Source organism: Puma concolor, chromosome D4, assembly GCF_028749965.1.
Source record: "Puma concolor isolate L17-30 chromosome D4, mPumCon1.1.hap2, whole genome shotgun sequence".
In the NCBI taxonomy this organism is placed as follows: domain Eukaryota; kingdom Metazoa; phylum Chordata; class Mammalia; order Carnivora; family Felidae; genus Puma; species Puma concolor.
In genome coordinates, this window is record NC_141679.1 from 56198042 (window position 1) to 56214436 (window position 16395).

Below are 16395 nucleotides of genomic sequence, written 5' to 3' on the forward strand. Positions count from 1 at the left end.
GGTAGTGTTTCCTTTCCTTCCATTACAGTCTAATCAAGAGTCACCACTCTGGGGCGCCTGGGTGGCTCAGTCGTTTAAGCGTCCGACTTCAGCCAGGTCACAATCTTGCGGTCCGTGAGTTCGAGCCCCGCGTCAGGCTCTGTGCTGACGGCTCAGAGCCTGGAGCCTGCTTTGGATTCTGTGTCTCCCCCTCTCTCTGCCCCTCCCCTGCTCATGCTCTGTCTCTCTCTGTCTCAGAAATAAATAAAAACATTTAAAAAATTAAAAAAAAAAAAAAAAAGAGTCACCAACCCTGTTTCCTTTTCCTTGTTTTGATTCACTTCTCAGTCCTCTGCCATCATCACCACTGACTCAGAGAGCTACTGGGAGGGTCATTAATGCCTTCCTATTTGCCACAGCCAGCAGACAGATGTATTTCAGTCCTCATTATCCTGGGCTTCCGTTTGAGTTTGATGTGAAGGAGTCTTTGTTGAAGTGTTACTTTTTTGATACCCCACACTTCTGGTCCTCCTTGTTCTTGGCTGTTCCTGCGTGTGTCCTTCAAGTTTCTCTTCCTCCACCTCTTTCTTAAATGTTGGCATTTCCTAGGACTTTGTCTCAGCCCTCTGTTCTTCTTACTTGATAATGTCTCATTGGGAGACGACAACTGCTCTCTCAACCACTGCCTCTGTGCTGTGCTGGCTTCTAAACTCTTACCTCCAGATCCTAAGCTCTGCCACAAGCTTCAGACTCACATAAATAAACATGGTATCTGACATACGCTTCAGACTCAGCAAAACCACCTTGAACATGTTGACCATGCTTATATTGTATGAGAGTTTTAAAAACAGCTGCCTCACATTTAATGAGGTAACTTAATAAAGTTGCTTTAGTAGGTAACTCACCTTTAGTCTGAAGATCTTTTGCTGTTTTTTTTTTCTTTTCATTCACTCATACAAGTTTTTAATCAGTTTTAAACTTTTGTTCTATTTTCCTTTTCTTTCTTTCTTTCTTTCTTTCTTTCTTTCTTTCTTTCTTTCTTTCTTTTGAGAGGGGTGAGTGGGGGAGAGGGGTGGAGGGAGGGGGGGAGAGAGAGAGAGAGAATATCTCAAGCAAGCTCCATGATCAGTGTGGAGCCAAGATGTGGGGCTCAATCCCACGACCCTGGGATCGTGACCTGAGCCGAGATCAAGAGTTGGACTCTCAACCAACTGAGCCACCCAGGTGCCCCTCTCATTTGTTTTATCTGTTCCTTTTTATTTTTGCAGATATATTTTAAAGTAAATTCCAGATATTATTTTACCCCTATATATTTTCACTGTGCATCTGTTTTTTAAAATGCCATATATATATGATTATTATTTTTACATAATCACAGTGTATTCTTGGATTTTTCAAATTAGTATTGTTTTAGACCTTTTTTTTTTTTTTAAGTTATTTATTGGTGCATCTGAAAAGTTTGTAGTCAGTTAACACTTCAATCAGGTCTCTTTGTTCTTCCAATTATTTCAATGGGAAATAATCTTTACTGATATGCTCTCAAAGTAGAAGTATAGAGTAGACACAGTTATGGCTGAGAAATTATGGGGAAGCCCTAGTGGGAGAGGGTTTAGATTGAAAAAGAGCCAGTGGTCAGACCGGGGCTGGCATCCAGCAGACAAGAGCCTTGGACCTGAAATGTAATAGTTGATCAGCACAGAGCTGTTCTAGGACACTACCATATTTTACATATGTTAAACATGTTTGGATAAAACCGAAGTATTGTTAGTGAAAGGATTATACTGTTTCTAGATCTTTCTGGAACCTTTTGCTATATTTTTTTTTCTTTTCATTCACTCATACAAGTTTTTTTTTTTTTCATTTATTTATTATTGAGAGACAGAGACACGGAGCATGAGCAGGGGAGGGGTAGAGAGAGCACAAGACACAGAATCTGAAGTAGGCTTCAGGCTCTGAGCTGTCAGCATAGCCTGAAGCGGGGCTGGATCTCATGGAGTGTGAGATCATGACCTGAGCTGAAGTCGGTTGCTTAACCAACTGAGCCACCCAGGCGCCCCCATTCATACAAGTATTATTGAGTGCTCACTATGTCCCAGGCAGCGCTATAGGTAAAAACCTCAGCCCTTGAGGGAACATTCTATGTACAGAGTTAGGACATAAGTAAGGTGAAATAAGTAAAATATATGATCTATAAGGTTCAAGTGGTGTGGAGAAAAAATAAATAGTATGGAAAATAGATAGGGAATGTTGAGGAAGTGGGTTTCAAATTTTTAAAGTATGGCCAGAGACTGCCTCATTGTGAAGATCACATTTTTTTTTTTTTAATTTTTTTTTTAACGTTTATTCATTTTTTTGGGACAGAGAGAGACAGAGCATGAACGGGGGAGGGGCAGAGAGAGAGGGAGACACAGAATCCGAAACAGGCTCCAGGCTCTGAGCCATCAGCCCAGAGCCCGACGCGGGGCTCGAACTCACGGACCGCGAGATCGTGACCTGGCTGAAGTCGGACGCTTAACCGACTGCGCCACCCAGGCGCCCCAAGAAGATCACATTTTGAGTAAACACCTGAAGGCCCTAAGGGACTGAGCTATGTTGATATCTAGGGAAAAGTATTCTAGGCAGAGGGAACAACAAACTGTAAAGATCCTCAGGCAGAAATATGCCTGCCAGTCTGGGGCTAGGAAGGCAGCCATTGTGTTCTCAGAGGGAAGGAAGAATAGCCATAAGGACCCAGAAGTGATGAAGGCCATCGTAAGGACTTTGGCTTTTACAAGCATGTGATGGAGGAACTATTGGCAAGTTCTGGGCATGAGTGGCATCATCTAATTTGCATTTTAACAGGCTCCCTCCGGCTGCTGTGTTGAGAATAGACAAGTAGAGCAAGGACAGAAATAGGGGAGACTAGTTAGGAGGCCATTTTAATAATCCCAGGTGAACGGATAGTGGTTTGGGCCATACTAATAAGGGGTTGGATTCTGGATCTATTTTGAAGGTAGAGCCAGAAGGATTTACTGTCAGATTGAACATGGGATATGAGAGAGACAGCCTTTAGAAAGGGCTTGGTAGAGCTTTGTGGGTTACTCAAAGTTGGCAGTTGTTCCCACACCACTATATGTGTGTGCATCCTAGTGGTCAATTTCACTGTGGCTAGATTTAGAAACATCACATATAAAACAATAATTATTTATTAACAAGCCATAAACTTAATGAATAAGAGAAACTAAAATAAAAAGACAACCTTCAGGGTAAAAATCAAAACAATAGTCCCTCATAGGGCTTTCGTGTATGTTCCAAATTTCACTTACTTTTTTGTGTCCTTTACTTTTTTTTTTGTTTGTTTATTTATTTTGAGAGACAGAGCACAAGCAGGGGAGGGGCAGAGAGAGGGAGAGAATCCCAAACAGGTTCTGCACTGACCTGAGCCAAAATCAGAAGTTGGATGCTTAACCAACTGAGCCATCCAGGCACCCCTGTGTCCTTTACTTCTCTCTCAGTTCTGCTCTGGAATAGTCAATAGGCATTTTCTACAAAAAGTGTCTCCAATGTAATTCTTACAAACTATTCCTCTGCCCCAGTCAGGCTCTTGTATATAGATGACTCAAATGTAATCTCACTTTCTAATGAGCTCTTACTTAACTTACCCTTAAGAATCTTCCACACATACTCTGCTAACTGGTAGAAAATATAATTAACTTTGTTATTCACAGATGTTACCTATGCAAGATAGGGTATTCCTGCTTTTAAGAAAGTCTGGTTCCTCAGTTTTTATAATATAATTAAGTTTTATGTTAATGTTTATATGTTATTTAAAGCAAGTAGATTCTCCTTTATCAGCTACATAAAATCTTTATTCCAGACTTTCCTGACAGCAAAAGAACTATCCCAGAAACTTTACTGAAACTTTTAAGGGAGAGAAGTTGTAGAACAGAGTAGGTGATACTCATTTATTTCTTCATCCATTCATTTAATAAATATTTACTGAGCACCTGCTAAAGGCCAGGCACTGGAAATACAACAGTGAGCAAGGCTCTGGCCCTGCCTCACAGACCTTAAAGTCCCCATGTTCTATGTTTCTTTTGACGTTAAATCGGACAAAGTAATCTGAAGAGAGCTAAAATTATGATGTGATTAAAATGCAAATTTGTGGAGTGCCTGGTGGCTCAGTCGGTTGAGTGTCAGACTCTTGTTTCAGCTCAGGTCATGATCCCAGGGTTGTGGGACTAAGCCCCACGTTGGGCTCTGCGCTGGGAACCTGCTTGGGATTCTCTCTCCCTCTGTCCCTCCCCTCCTTGTGCACTTTATGCATAAAGTGCTTTAGCACAGCACTTGGCATGGTGCATTCAAGGTTAGTTATTTTATTCTTATAACCTATTTGGACCTGATAACAAATAAAATAGTGTTATGAAGTAAATGCTAAAAATATGGACTGAAAAAGAAATTCTCTCTCTCTCTCTCACTCTCTCTCTCTCTCTCTTTCACACACACACACACACACACACACACACACACACACACACACCTCTCCAAGAGCACCTGACTATACTTGGGATCTAGAAAGGCTTTGCTGAGATCGTGTTTAAGGAAAAGTCTGGAAGTGGGTGATGGTATTAAGGAAAACATGTAGGAGGATTCCATGATACTGCTCTCTCTCAGCAGATGTTGGGCTTCTGAAGCCAAGTTCTGTGTCTCCTTTAGTCTAGTAACCCTACCATAGGGTTGTGGTAAACACCAATAATACCTTTGTTGAGTAGATCAACTGAAGACTTTCATGGCAACTGCTAGGAGAGATGTTACCACCCTGGGTTCTTGGAACCTGTGCAGGCTTAGGTTTCTTTCACCTGACCACTGCACCTTCATGAGCCCCTTCCTAGCCTGAATCCATGGATCTGGATCAGATTCAGAGGAGGCAAGGTAAGGTGCTGCAATGCATTGGCTTCTTAAACTGTGTCATGAGGGGCATTTGGATACTCCATCGGTTCCTGAGCAATTTCTTGGGAATGTTTCCTCAGTTTTGGGAATCCCCACCTGAATGTCTACTTCCTAAGTCTTCTCCCTCAGTATATTCCTATTGTTTCTTGGCCCCAAACACTGAACAACCACCTTACTCAGAATCAGACAAGATATTTAAAACCTCTCTGTTTGGATTCTTCTCTCAAATCCCTTTCTCATCCTTGGTTGACTAAAGTAAGGAACGTTTTTCTATGTTTGAATTAATTTGTTTGGTATTTTAAACAGGTTCTCTAATTGAACAGCTAACTACAGAAAAATATGAGTGTATGGTGTGCTGTGAATTGGTTCGCGTCACAGCGCCAGTGTGGAGTTGTCAGAGCTGTTATCATGTGTTTCATTTGAACTGCATAAAGAAATGGGCAAGGTCTCCAGCCTCTCAAGCAGGTCAGTCATTTCTCTCTTCTGAATATTCTCACTTATTTGATATATTCAGGTTTAAAACTTAGCCTTTTTTTTTTTAAGGTTTTATTTTTAAGTACATCCAATATGGGGCTCAAACTTACAGCCTCACAATCAAGAGTCACATGCTCCACCGACTGAGCCAGCCAGGCGACCCTTTAACCTAGCTATTTAATTCCTCTTGAATATTTTATCTGCTATGTTGCCTTGAACATGTTTCAGATGACCAGTATTAAGCTATAGATCTTAAATGGCTAAGGAGTGCTTGGCTGGCTCAGTCGGTAGAGCATGCAACTCTTGATCCTGGGGTCATGAGTTCAAGCCCAATGTTGGGTGGAGAGCTTACTTAAAAAATAAAAATAAAATTTTAAAAAGGGAAAGACATTTTTAAAACCAGCTAACATAACAATATTAAAATATATTTGGAATAGAACAAAATCAGTCACATTAACTGAAAACTTATCCAAGTAGCAACTATAGAAAACATTTCCTGTATAGTTTGCTTTAGAAAATTTATAGAAAGCAGTTGTTGGGTTTTGTTTTCTTTTGTTTTGGAAGCAGTGGTTTAGTTTACCCCTAGGGTGTTAAAGTTGCATTATCTTTAACAGATCTTCTCCATAGTATTTTGTGGGTTTTTCCCAAAGTATACTGCTATTTGTGGATAGTGTAAATGTGTTAATAACATGTTTTCTGATTTGTGACTCTTCTATAATTTAAGACATCTCGAGGTACCTGGCTGGCTCAGTCAGTAGACCATACAGCTCTTGATTGCAGGGGTTGTGGGTTCAAGCCCCATGTGGTATATAGAGATTACTTAAAAATAAAATCTAATAAAAAAAAAAAGATATCTGGGTTTTCCTGCAGTACTCAAATATTTTATCTTTTTTCTCAAGCCAAGATTTAGATAATGTTTACCTTAATACTAAAAGTAATGCTTAGAAAAGGGTGGGGTGTCTGGGTGGCTCAGTCAGTTAAGTGTCTGACTTCAGCTTAGGTCATGATCTCGCGGTTCGTGAGTTCAAGCCCACATCAGGCTCTATGCTGACGGCTCGGAGCCTGGAGCCTGCTTTGGATTTTGTGTCTCCCATTCTCTCTGCCCCTCCCCTGTTCACGCTCTGTCTCTCTCTCCTTCATAAATAAATAAATAGATAGATAAATAAATAAAAATTTTTTAAAGTTAAAAAAAAATAGTGCTACATTTCTACCACATAATGAAATGATAATTATGTGAAATGATACAGGTATTAGGTAATGCTATGATGGTAATCATATTATAGTATATAAATGTATCAAGTCAACATGTTGTATATCTTAAACAGGGCTATATGTGGGGCGCCTGGGTGGCTCAATCAGTTAAGCGGCCGACTTCGGCTCAGGTCATGATCTCACGGTCTGTGAGTTCGAGCCCCGTGTCAGGCTCTGTGCTGACAGCTCAGAGCCTGGAGCCTGTTTCGGATTCTGTGTCTCCCTCTCTCTGACCCTCCCCCGTTCATGCTGTCTCTCTCTGTCTCAAAAATAAATAAACGTTAAAAAAAAAATTAAAAAAAAAAACAACAGGGCTATATGTCAATTATATCTCAATTGACATTAAAAAAAATGGATACCCATTTGATTACCGTATCTAAAGTCCTTATAAATATAAGCCCAAATGCAGTATTTAAGCAAAGCATTCAGTATTTTGATTTTGTTTCTTTTTAATATTTATTCATTTTTGAGAGAGAGCATGAGCTGGGGGGGGGGGGGGGGAGCGGGATGGTGGGGCGGAGACAGAGGATCCGAAGCTGGCTCCATGCTGAGAGTAGCAAGCCCAATGCGGGGCTCGAATTCACAAGCTATGAGATCACATGACCTGAGCTGAAGTCGGACTCTCAACTGACTGAGCCACCCAGACACCCTGATTTTGTTTCTTAAATGCCTGATTTGATAACATGAAACAACTACTGTTGCTTCAATATTATGACTTCCTTTAGATTAAAATTTTTAAAAATTACATGTGCTTTTGTAAGGAAGTTATTTTGGCCTCCTCTTATTTTTCTTAACAGATGGCCAGAGTGGTTGGAGGTGCCCTGCCTGTCAGAATGTTTCTGCACATGTTCCTAATACTTACACCTGTTTCTGTGGTGAGTTTTTTTGCTTTCACTTGAGTCTCTTCCATTTCATGCATTGTAACTCATTTTCCAGCCCAGAAGAAGTGAGGTACCAGATATGTTTTAGAAGTTACTAATACTCATAAGACTTCAAAGTTACAGGAGTCTACACACATCATCTGCATGTAGTCTATCACACAGCTGGAGTCCCACCCAGGCCTTTGTACTCTTGGCAGGCCGTTCTGGACATGGGCCTTCTCATAGTGCCCACCAGGCGCATACTACTTCTGAGCTGTAGCGCTAGTCTCCTTGATCTTAGCTTTAGACCAGAGCTGACCAGATGGTAGAGGCAGGTATAGACATGGACTCCCTTAACTGTTACAGCTTTGATATTCTAGATTTGAGCCCTATGAGAAAAGAGTAGTGTTGAAATGTATTTTATTTTAATCCAAGAAATCAGTCATTGGGGTCTTTATAGTAAAGCAAGATTTTCTATAAACCAGCATTACAAACTCTATTCTCCCTCTTTGTGGAATACTTCTTCCTGTTTTTGAATAACTCAATTCCCCTATGTGTTAGTAAAAACTTCCTGCAATCCAGAAGCCATTCCTATTGCTAGTCTATTTTCTGCATGTCTTTTGTTTGTTATTTTTTTTTCTTCCCTCCCTGTCTTTTAATGGCTGACCTTCATCTGGTTATTGATTTTGCAAATTTTGCTTCTTAACCATCTGTCTCCCTTCTTGAACCATTGCATTTTTGCTTCTTTCCTCGTCACCTTGCTGAAACTATTCAGAAGTCATCAGTAACCCCTTCCTGACCAAATCCAGGGCTGATTTAGAAGTTCTTAACCTTTTTGGTAGCACAACAACCCTTATTTTGACCATTCCTTTTTTTGAAATAACTAGTACTTCCTATTTATTTCTGTATACTTTAATTTGTTGGTATTTCTTTTTTCCCATTATTTAAATAGCAGCTTTCACAAAGAGTTGGCCATTGACTATCAGCTCTTCAACTTCTAGACTAAATCTCTTGGTGAACTCACCTATATAGAATGTTCTTCCTCGTATTTTCTTTAAATCCTTATCACTGACTCCTTATCCATTCAAGTTCTGACCACATTCTCTTCCAAAGGAGGCCTCGCTTTCTAATGCCTTCTTCACTTTGGCCACTCTTTTATTTGGAATCTGCTGGTCTGGTATGTTTTATTGCCAAAATTTGAACCTTAAGAGATAATAAAATAATATTTGTTGAAGGAATGAATATTTTGGAATGTACTATTGGAAAGGCAATGTGAGAAACGCCTGGCTGGCTCAGTCAGTAGAGCATGCAACTCTTGATCTCAGGGTCATGAGTTCAAGCCCCATGTTGGGCATGGAGCCTACTTAAAATAAAAATTTTAAAAAGAAAGAGAGAGAGAGAGAGAAAGAAAGAAAGAAAGAAAGAAAGAAAGAAAGAAAGAAAGAAAGAAAGAAAGAGAAAGGCAACATGAAACTGGAAGCGAGACATCCATGTAAAACTGTGCAAATAGGACCAATACCAAGGCTTAATTACCTTATTTTAAAGGATTAAAAAAAATTTTTTTTAAGTTTATCTTAGATAAACAGAGACAGAGCACGAGTTGGGGAGGGGCAGAGAAAGAGGGAGACAGAGAATCCGAAGCAGGCTCCAGGCTCTGAGCAGTCGGCACAGACCCCAACGTGGGGCTCGAATTCATGAACTGTGAGATCATGACCTGAGCCAAAAACCAGAGGCTTAACAACCTACTGAGCCACCCAGGCACTCCTAAAGGAATTTTAAACATAACGCACCACAGTGGAATGAAAAATCTTTACCTTCACCGACAAAGTAGATATGAGACCCTAAGAAGGTAGAAGAATGTGGGGTGGAGGTCAGGATGATCTGAGCAAGGTAAAATGGTGTGGGAATACAAATAATGGCCTTATTTTACCTAATGACTTTGCCTCACTTAGTTCTTTCAGGAGACCATTAACATACTTTATTGAGCACTTATTAACGCAGCAAGCACTATGAAGAAACAGAGGGGACTAAAACCGTTTATTGGGGCGCCTGGGTGGCGCAGTCGGTTAAGCATCCGACTTCAGCCAGGTCACGATCTCGCGGTCCGTGAGTTCGAGCCCCGCGTCAGGCTCTGGGCTGATGGCTCGAAGCCTGGAGCCTGTTTCCGATTCTGTGTCTCCCTCTCTCTCTGCCCCTCCCCCGTTCATGCTCTGTCTCTCTCTGTCCCAAAAATAAATAAAAAACGTTGAAAAAAAAAATTTTTTTTTAATAAAAATAAAAAAAATAAAAAAATAAAAAAACTGTTTATTAACTTCCCAGAGCTTACAGTCTTAAGAGCTAAAACACAATTAACTTTATGTTCTATAAGTCCAAGGTGCTGTGGGAGATCCTTGGCGTGAATTATGATGTTGGGCTATATGATTAAGGGAATCCTTAAAAAGGAGATAGAATTCAACTGGGCTTGAAAATATGTAAAATTTTCGTAGGAGAAAAGATTTGTTGAAGAGAATAGCTTAAGCAGAAGTTTAAAAATAAGACTTTTTTTCAGAAGGGAGAGTCATTGGTTATGGAGCAGGATCTGTGAAGGCAGAGATGTGGGAAATGACTAGAAAGGTCAGGACTGACTTCTTGATGTCAGGCTTACATGTAGGGATTTCATTTTTCAGGCTGTGGGAAGCCACCAAGGGCATCAATGTGATTCTTTATGAAGATTAGTCTGGTGGGAGTGAATAGAGAATTTGGGAGCCTAAACATTTTGGGGACTTGTAAGAACCCAGATGAAGAATAATAAGTCTACAGTGGGTGTTAGAGTGGGGCAGAAAGGAGGATTTCAAAGTAAACAGGAATTAACAGCAATAGGAAAGGAAATGGGAATGGGAAAAGCAATGGGAAAGGGAAGAACCCAAATGTGGCTCTGAAGTATCATTTTGGAAATGATGATACCAAGGACAGAAAAGGGGAGGTCAAGAGAACCAGTACTGATGGGACAGTGAGTTCAGTTTAGAAATGTTGAGTTGGAGGAGTGAACACATCCAGTGAGAGGTGTCCAACAAGGAGTTAAGAATATTTAAGGGGCACCTGGGTGGCTGTCAGTTAAGTGGCTGACTTTGGCTCAGGTCATGATCTCATGGTGTGTGCGTTCGAGGCCCGCATCAGGTTCTGTGTTGATAGCTCAGAGCCTGGAGCCTGCTTGGATTCTGTCTCTCTCTGTCTCTGCCCCTGCCCTGCTTGCACTCTGTCTCTCTCACTCAAAAATAAATGAACATTTTTTAAAAATTAAAAAAATATATATTTAAAGAGAGATCAGGACTCGGGGATGATAGTTGCATTTGAGAGTAGTAGAGACCCTAGTGGATGAAAGGGTAAGGGGTAAAAAGTGTCTAATGCAGAACCCTGGCAGGAAGAAGAAAAATAAAACATCATTTAGAGTCAGGGAAAAGAGGTTGAGCCATTGAAAGATGGTAGGGGAAAACCAGGCCACTGTATTGGAGCAAAAAAGTACAGAGGCAGGGAAGCTTTTCTAATAGTCTGAAGGTGAGGTTCTGGCTAACAGAGAGGCAAGAGTAGAAGTAGCAGGGGAGATGAGGTGAGGCACACTATGTATGGAAATTGAGAAGATTAAGTAGAATGTGGAAAGGGGGACTCCTGGGTGGCTCAGTCGGTTAAGTGTCCGACTTCGGCTCAGGTCATGATCTCATGACTGACGAGTTTGAGCCCCGTGTCGGGCTCTGTGCTGACAGCTCAGAGCCTGGAGCCTGCTTCAGATTCTGTGTCTCCCTCTCTCTCTGCTTCTCCCCCACTTGCACTCTGCAGCTCTCTCTTTCTCAAAAATAAACATTAAAAAAAAGAATATGGAAAGAAAAAGAGGAGTCAGGGATGACTCTCGTTTTTGAGTTTGACTCCAATGGTGATGATATCACTGATAGAAATAGGGAACACAGAAAGGGGTTTAAGAGGGAAGATGCTAACTTTGGTTGTAAATATAGACAGTTTGGGGTGACTGTGACACCCCAAGCAGGGATGTTTGGCAGATGGTTGGACAGGGATGGCTGGAACTGAGGATTTAGGACAATGCAGAAAATACAGATTTGGGGGAAAGAAAAGAAGAAAGTGTAGTATTGGGAATCATGGGCCTTTAGGTGTATTGAACCTCTCAACATGAATATTTCTGAAAGAAACAAGATAGAAAAGCAGAGGCCAAAGACTGGGAACAGGCCATCAATTTAGGGTGTAAATTGCCCAAGTAAGGATGAGTTCCTCAAGGGCATGGAGGAGTCCTGTGCCTCAGTTTTACTCTTCCTGCGTCTGTGCAAAGTTCATGAAAGATATTTACTAAAGATTTGCAAAGTGACACTAATTATAAATTATTGCCCTTTTATGCTTACCTCATAGCTTTAGAATTGGCAATTTCCTACTGTACAGGGAATTTATGTCCTTTCTATCTCTTCCTGCTCCTTCCCCGTCTGCCACCCCATTGTTCTCATCCCTTATTTCTTCTTTCTGATCCTTACAGCAGATATTCCCATATACATTCAAGGGCCCATTTACAAAAAATAGATCTTGTAGTGTTTTTTTAATTTTAGATTAAATGTGTCCATTAGTCAAAGTGGCATTTTCATAAGTAAAAGTGACTTTTTATTTCTCTTTTTTATTTCTCTTTTCCTAAATCTTTTAGGATTTATCATACTTAGTGAAGGTTTTGATGATTAGCATTATAGTCATTTTTTAAATTTTAGGATGTGGGATCATGTGTTTGTCAGACTAATGGAAACCATACTGAAGTTTCATGCTGTCTAGCTATATTGTACTGTTTCATTAAACTCTAGGATGCAGTTGAAGTTTATACCATTGACTCTCTGATCTGATATGTTTTAGGCAAGGTAAAGAATCCGGAATGGAGCAGAAATGAAATTCCACATAGTTGTGGTGAGGTTTGTAGAAAGAAACAGCCCGGCCAGGACTGTCCACATTCCTGTAACCTGTAAGTTGGAACACGAGACCTCTGGGGGTAGATACACTTTGCTTGTGGCTCTGACTCTATGTATCTGGTGGTTACCATGTAACAGGGTGGGGTGAAGGGCAATATGGTACCATTTGCTAAGCACTTACACTGTGCCAGGCACTCTGCAAGAGTTAACTCATCAAATCCTTATAACAGTCCAGTGATGTATAGATATTTATCATCTCCATTTTACTGATGAGGCTCAGCAAGGCCAAGCATCTTGTCCAAGGTCATAGTGCTAAGACATGGTAGAGCTGGGATTTCCAAAGCCAGTGCTCCTACCACTACATTATACTGCTGGCTTCTAAGAAGAAATATTCCCCCATGATATCCAGGTCCAGAAGAGTATATAGGACAAACTTCTGTCTGTAGAGTCCTGTTGCACAGTGTTTTTAGGATGTGAATCCCTTCTGTACAATAAGTAGCCAACTTGACAATATATCCAGTCAGCTTCTTAGTAATAAGAGGAATAGGAGTGCTTGGGTGGCTCAGTTGATTAAGCATCCAACTCTTGATTTCGGCTCGGGTCATGGTCTCACAGTTTGTGACATAGAGCCCCATGTCAGCCTCTGCTGACAGTCCAGAGCCTACTTGGGATTCTCTCCTTCTCCCTCTCTCTCTGCCCCTCCCACCCTCATGTGTGCTCTCTTTCTCTCTTTCAAAATAAATAAATATTTTAAAAAATGTTTTTAATAAGTAAATAATAAGAGGAATACCTAATACTAACAGTTGATCAGTTACAAATGACAAAATTCTACAGCTTTAACTTAAGACAAATTTTTAATTCCTGGGTTCAAGTCACTCAACAGTTGTATGACCTTGGATAAGTTACTTCTTTAAGCTTCATTTTCTGCATCTGTAAAATAGTAATGATATGAGCAACAACACTTATAGATGTCTATGAATATTAATTCAACGCATCTAAGAGGCTTGGTACAGAGTCTGGCACATGGTAAATGGTCAGGTAATGGTAACTTGCTTTTATTACCCAAATCTAAGAGTAAAACAGACATCAAACTATTATCTTGGTACTTCTGCTACTTGGAGCAGGGGTAAATGTTGGGCCAGAGGCATTGTGGTTAAGATGTGGGGGTGATGCTGGGGAATTGTCTGTGGTGGGAGAGCTGTCCAGATGGGGCTACGCAGCTTGGCCTGCTACCTGCCAGGTAGTTGGCCCCTCTTCTTCTTTTACTGCTTCCATAGGTCCTTCCTCAGAACCCAGGGACTCATCTGTTTAAACTCTTCCATCCCTCAGTTGGCATTTTAAGTAAATTCAATAATAATAAGTTAACCCTCTGCATGAACTATCATTCTGAAGCCTTTAGCAGAAATGGCCCTGTCATGACTACCAGAAAACATCAAAAGTGATGCAGATCTGGTGGTCAATACCATGGCTGAAGGGAAAGGAGTCCCTAAAACTTGCTCTTTTGTGGCTTTGGAAATCCTTCTCTTGACAGCTGTCCTGTTCCTCCTGTCAGGCCCCTAGAGGTTGCCAAATCCTATTCCCTGACAGCACCTTCCTTTCAAAAGAAAACATTGAGTTTCTCTCATTTATATGTATCAGGACTCAGAAGCCACAGTTGGCCCCTTTGTGTCCCTATTTTGGGTTGTTTCATAGATTATAAAATTCTCTGGAGGAGTTATTCTCAACCCTCTTTACACATTAGAGTCATTAAGGAGCATTTTAAAACACCAGTGCCCTGTCTCTACCTTGTAGCAATTGAATCAGTCTTTGGGGGGGTGGGTCTTTCTCTATGATTCTAATAAAGAGCCAGTGTTGTGAACCACTGCTCTAAAGGTTATAAAAACCTGGGATTGAGGGGCGCCTGGGTGGCTCATTTGGTTAGGTGTTTGACTCTTGATTTTGGCTTAGGTCATGATCTCGTGGTTTGTGGGATCGAGCCCCAAGTCAGGCTCTGCACTGGCTGTGTGGATCCTGCTTGGGGGATTCTCTGTCTCCGTCTCTCTCTCTCTATCCCTCCCCTGCTGTCTCTCTCAAAAATGAATGAACTTTAACACACACACACACACACACACACACACACACACCTGGGATTGAGTCTAGGTCTGAGGGATATTTGAAATAACCTGGAGTCATCCACACCTGACCAGCAATGTATCTTGTCAGTTTAACGTTATTTAAATGTGCAGCCATGAAAATCATTTCACCTGACAGGGTTGCAGCATATCATGTGAAATATAACTGTGGAATGAAGAAATGCTTAAGCTTAAGTCTCATGTGGATTCTGTCTGTTGAAATGGGTCACCCTAGAAAATTAGGCACTTGTTCCTGGATTGTTTTTAGTGTTTAAAACTTATTTAAGAATTATCAGAGCGGGTGTAGGAGTCATATTAAAAAATCCAGCCAGGCCACTGTACAGGCACACCTGGGTTTTTATACCAAATTCTTTTACCGACTTGATTTATTAAACTTGGTTGTAATTGGCCTATAATTCCCAAAGGATTGTGATTTGCCATCACATAGAATGACCCCCACAAACGTTTCCAAAGAAGTTCCCAAAATATTTTTTAAATGGTTGTATTTCTAAATTAGTGTGTAAGTTACCAGGGTATCTCTTTTGAAGAGAATAGTATCTATTTGAATATATAAATTCCATTTTCTAATTTTTTTGGTTTCTTTATATCATCACTCCTAGAAGAAGCATTCTGTTCAGAAGTCTAATTCTGACCTATCGCATATCTCTAATTCCAGTTCTTTCCATGAATCCCTTTTTCCTTTGTTCTCTCTTTGCATTACTTACCAGCATGCCTTCCCTCATGTCAGCCTTCTTTTCACCGATCCCATTGTTAGCCTATCACCTGATTATATACTAGCTGATATAAATGTCTGTACTTCTCATGGACCTACTGGATTTATGCTTTATTGCTTCACTCAGGTTCTGATCTTCTAAGAGATTCCATCGCCCATTCTACCATTCATCTGAGTGGCAAGCTATTTTTATTCCTACACATCTCACTAAGTGGGCTAAGACCATCTATGGACATGTCATCTTTGTCAGACCCAAATAAAACCAGTATTTTGACTTGGGCTCTATTTTTCTGGTTAAATATTCTAAGATGATAATGCCATCAGTTCCTTCTATATGAAAACATTGTTGGTATCTTTGTTTAAATAGTTTAATCAACTTTAGACAAAGGCTAAAACATTTTGTAGTAGGTTTATTTGTTGCCACATTCACAATAAGACCCAGTAGGGGCAGCTTTGTTCAGGTTTGGATACATGAGTATGATTTATTCATCTAAGCCCTTCTCTTTTAGTCTCTGCCATCCAGGACCTTGCCCACCCTGCCCTGCCTTTATGACTAAAACATGTGAATGTGGACGGACAAGGTAAAGTTAGAACTGTACTCTAAAGACTTCAGTTTCTACATTGATGATTTATCTGTGAATTTCTAAATTAAGAATTAGTAGGTACATATAAATAAGTGATAAGCGTAAATAGTACTTTTTTGTAAAAAGTAGTTTGTTCTGCTGGCCCAATCCTGTTTTGCAGTCTTATAAGTGATTAAGAAGTTATATGCATGGTGAGATTGCCCATTTCAGGTGAAATGCCAAGGTGACAAGGACTTTTTTCTTAACCTCTCTAGTGGGTGAAAGAACCAGGATTGAACCCAGGCTTGTTAAGGTTCAGGACACAGGGGCCATTTACCTGTACCTAGCATAATATCTGACATCTAGGAGGTTTTCAGTGAATATTGTTGAATGAAAGAATAAGTGACCCCAGAGCCCACCCTCTTTTCATTATAATAACAAGTTCTCCATCATCAGGGCAAGGATCAGTGGTGGTTATGGAAGGTCTCTGAGGCCCAGTAAGACCCTGAAATGATTTCTGAACCACAAGACAAAATGGGATTGAGCCAATTTTCAGTGAATCTCATT

At 40.5% G+C, this 16395-nt stretch overlaps 1 protein-coding gene across 2 annotated transcripts in view; it reads left to right on the forward strand.

Annotated features, from left to right (window-relative positions):
* Positions 1-16395, forward strand: part of NFX1 (nuclear transcription factor, X-box binding 1) — a 74194-nt gene that overhangs the window by 11950 nt on the left and 45849 nt on the right. For both annotated transcript variants that reach the window (XM_086683364.1, XM_086683365.1), the window contains exons 3-6: positions 5215-5373; positions 7431-7508; positions 12369-12474; positions 15775-15846. In XM_086683364.1, the coding sequence (XP_086539490.1) occupies positions 5215-5373; positions 7431-7508; positions 12369-12474; positions 15775-15846 (415 nt within the window). The remainder of the gene's footprint in view (positions 1-5214; positions 5374-7430; positions 7509-12368; positions 12475-15774; positions 15847-16395) is intronic.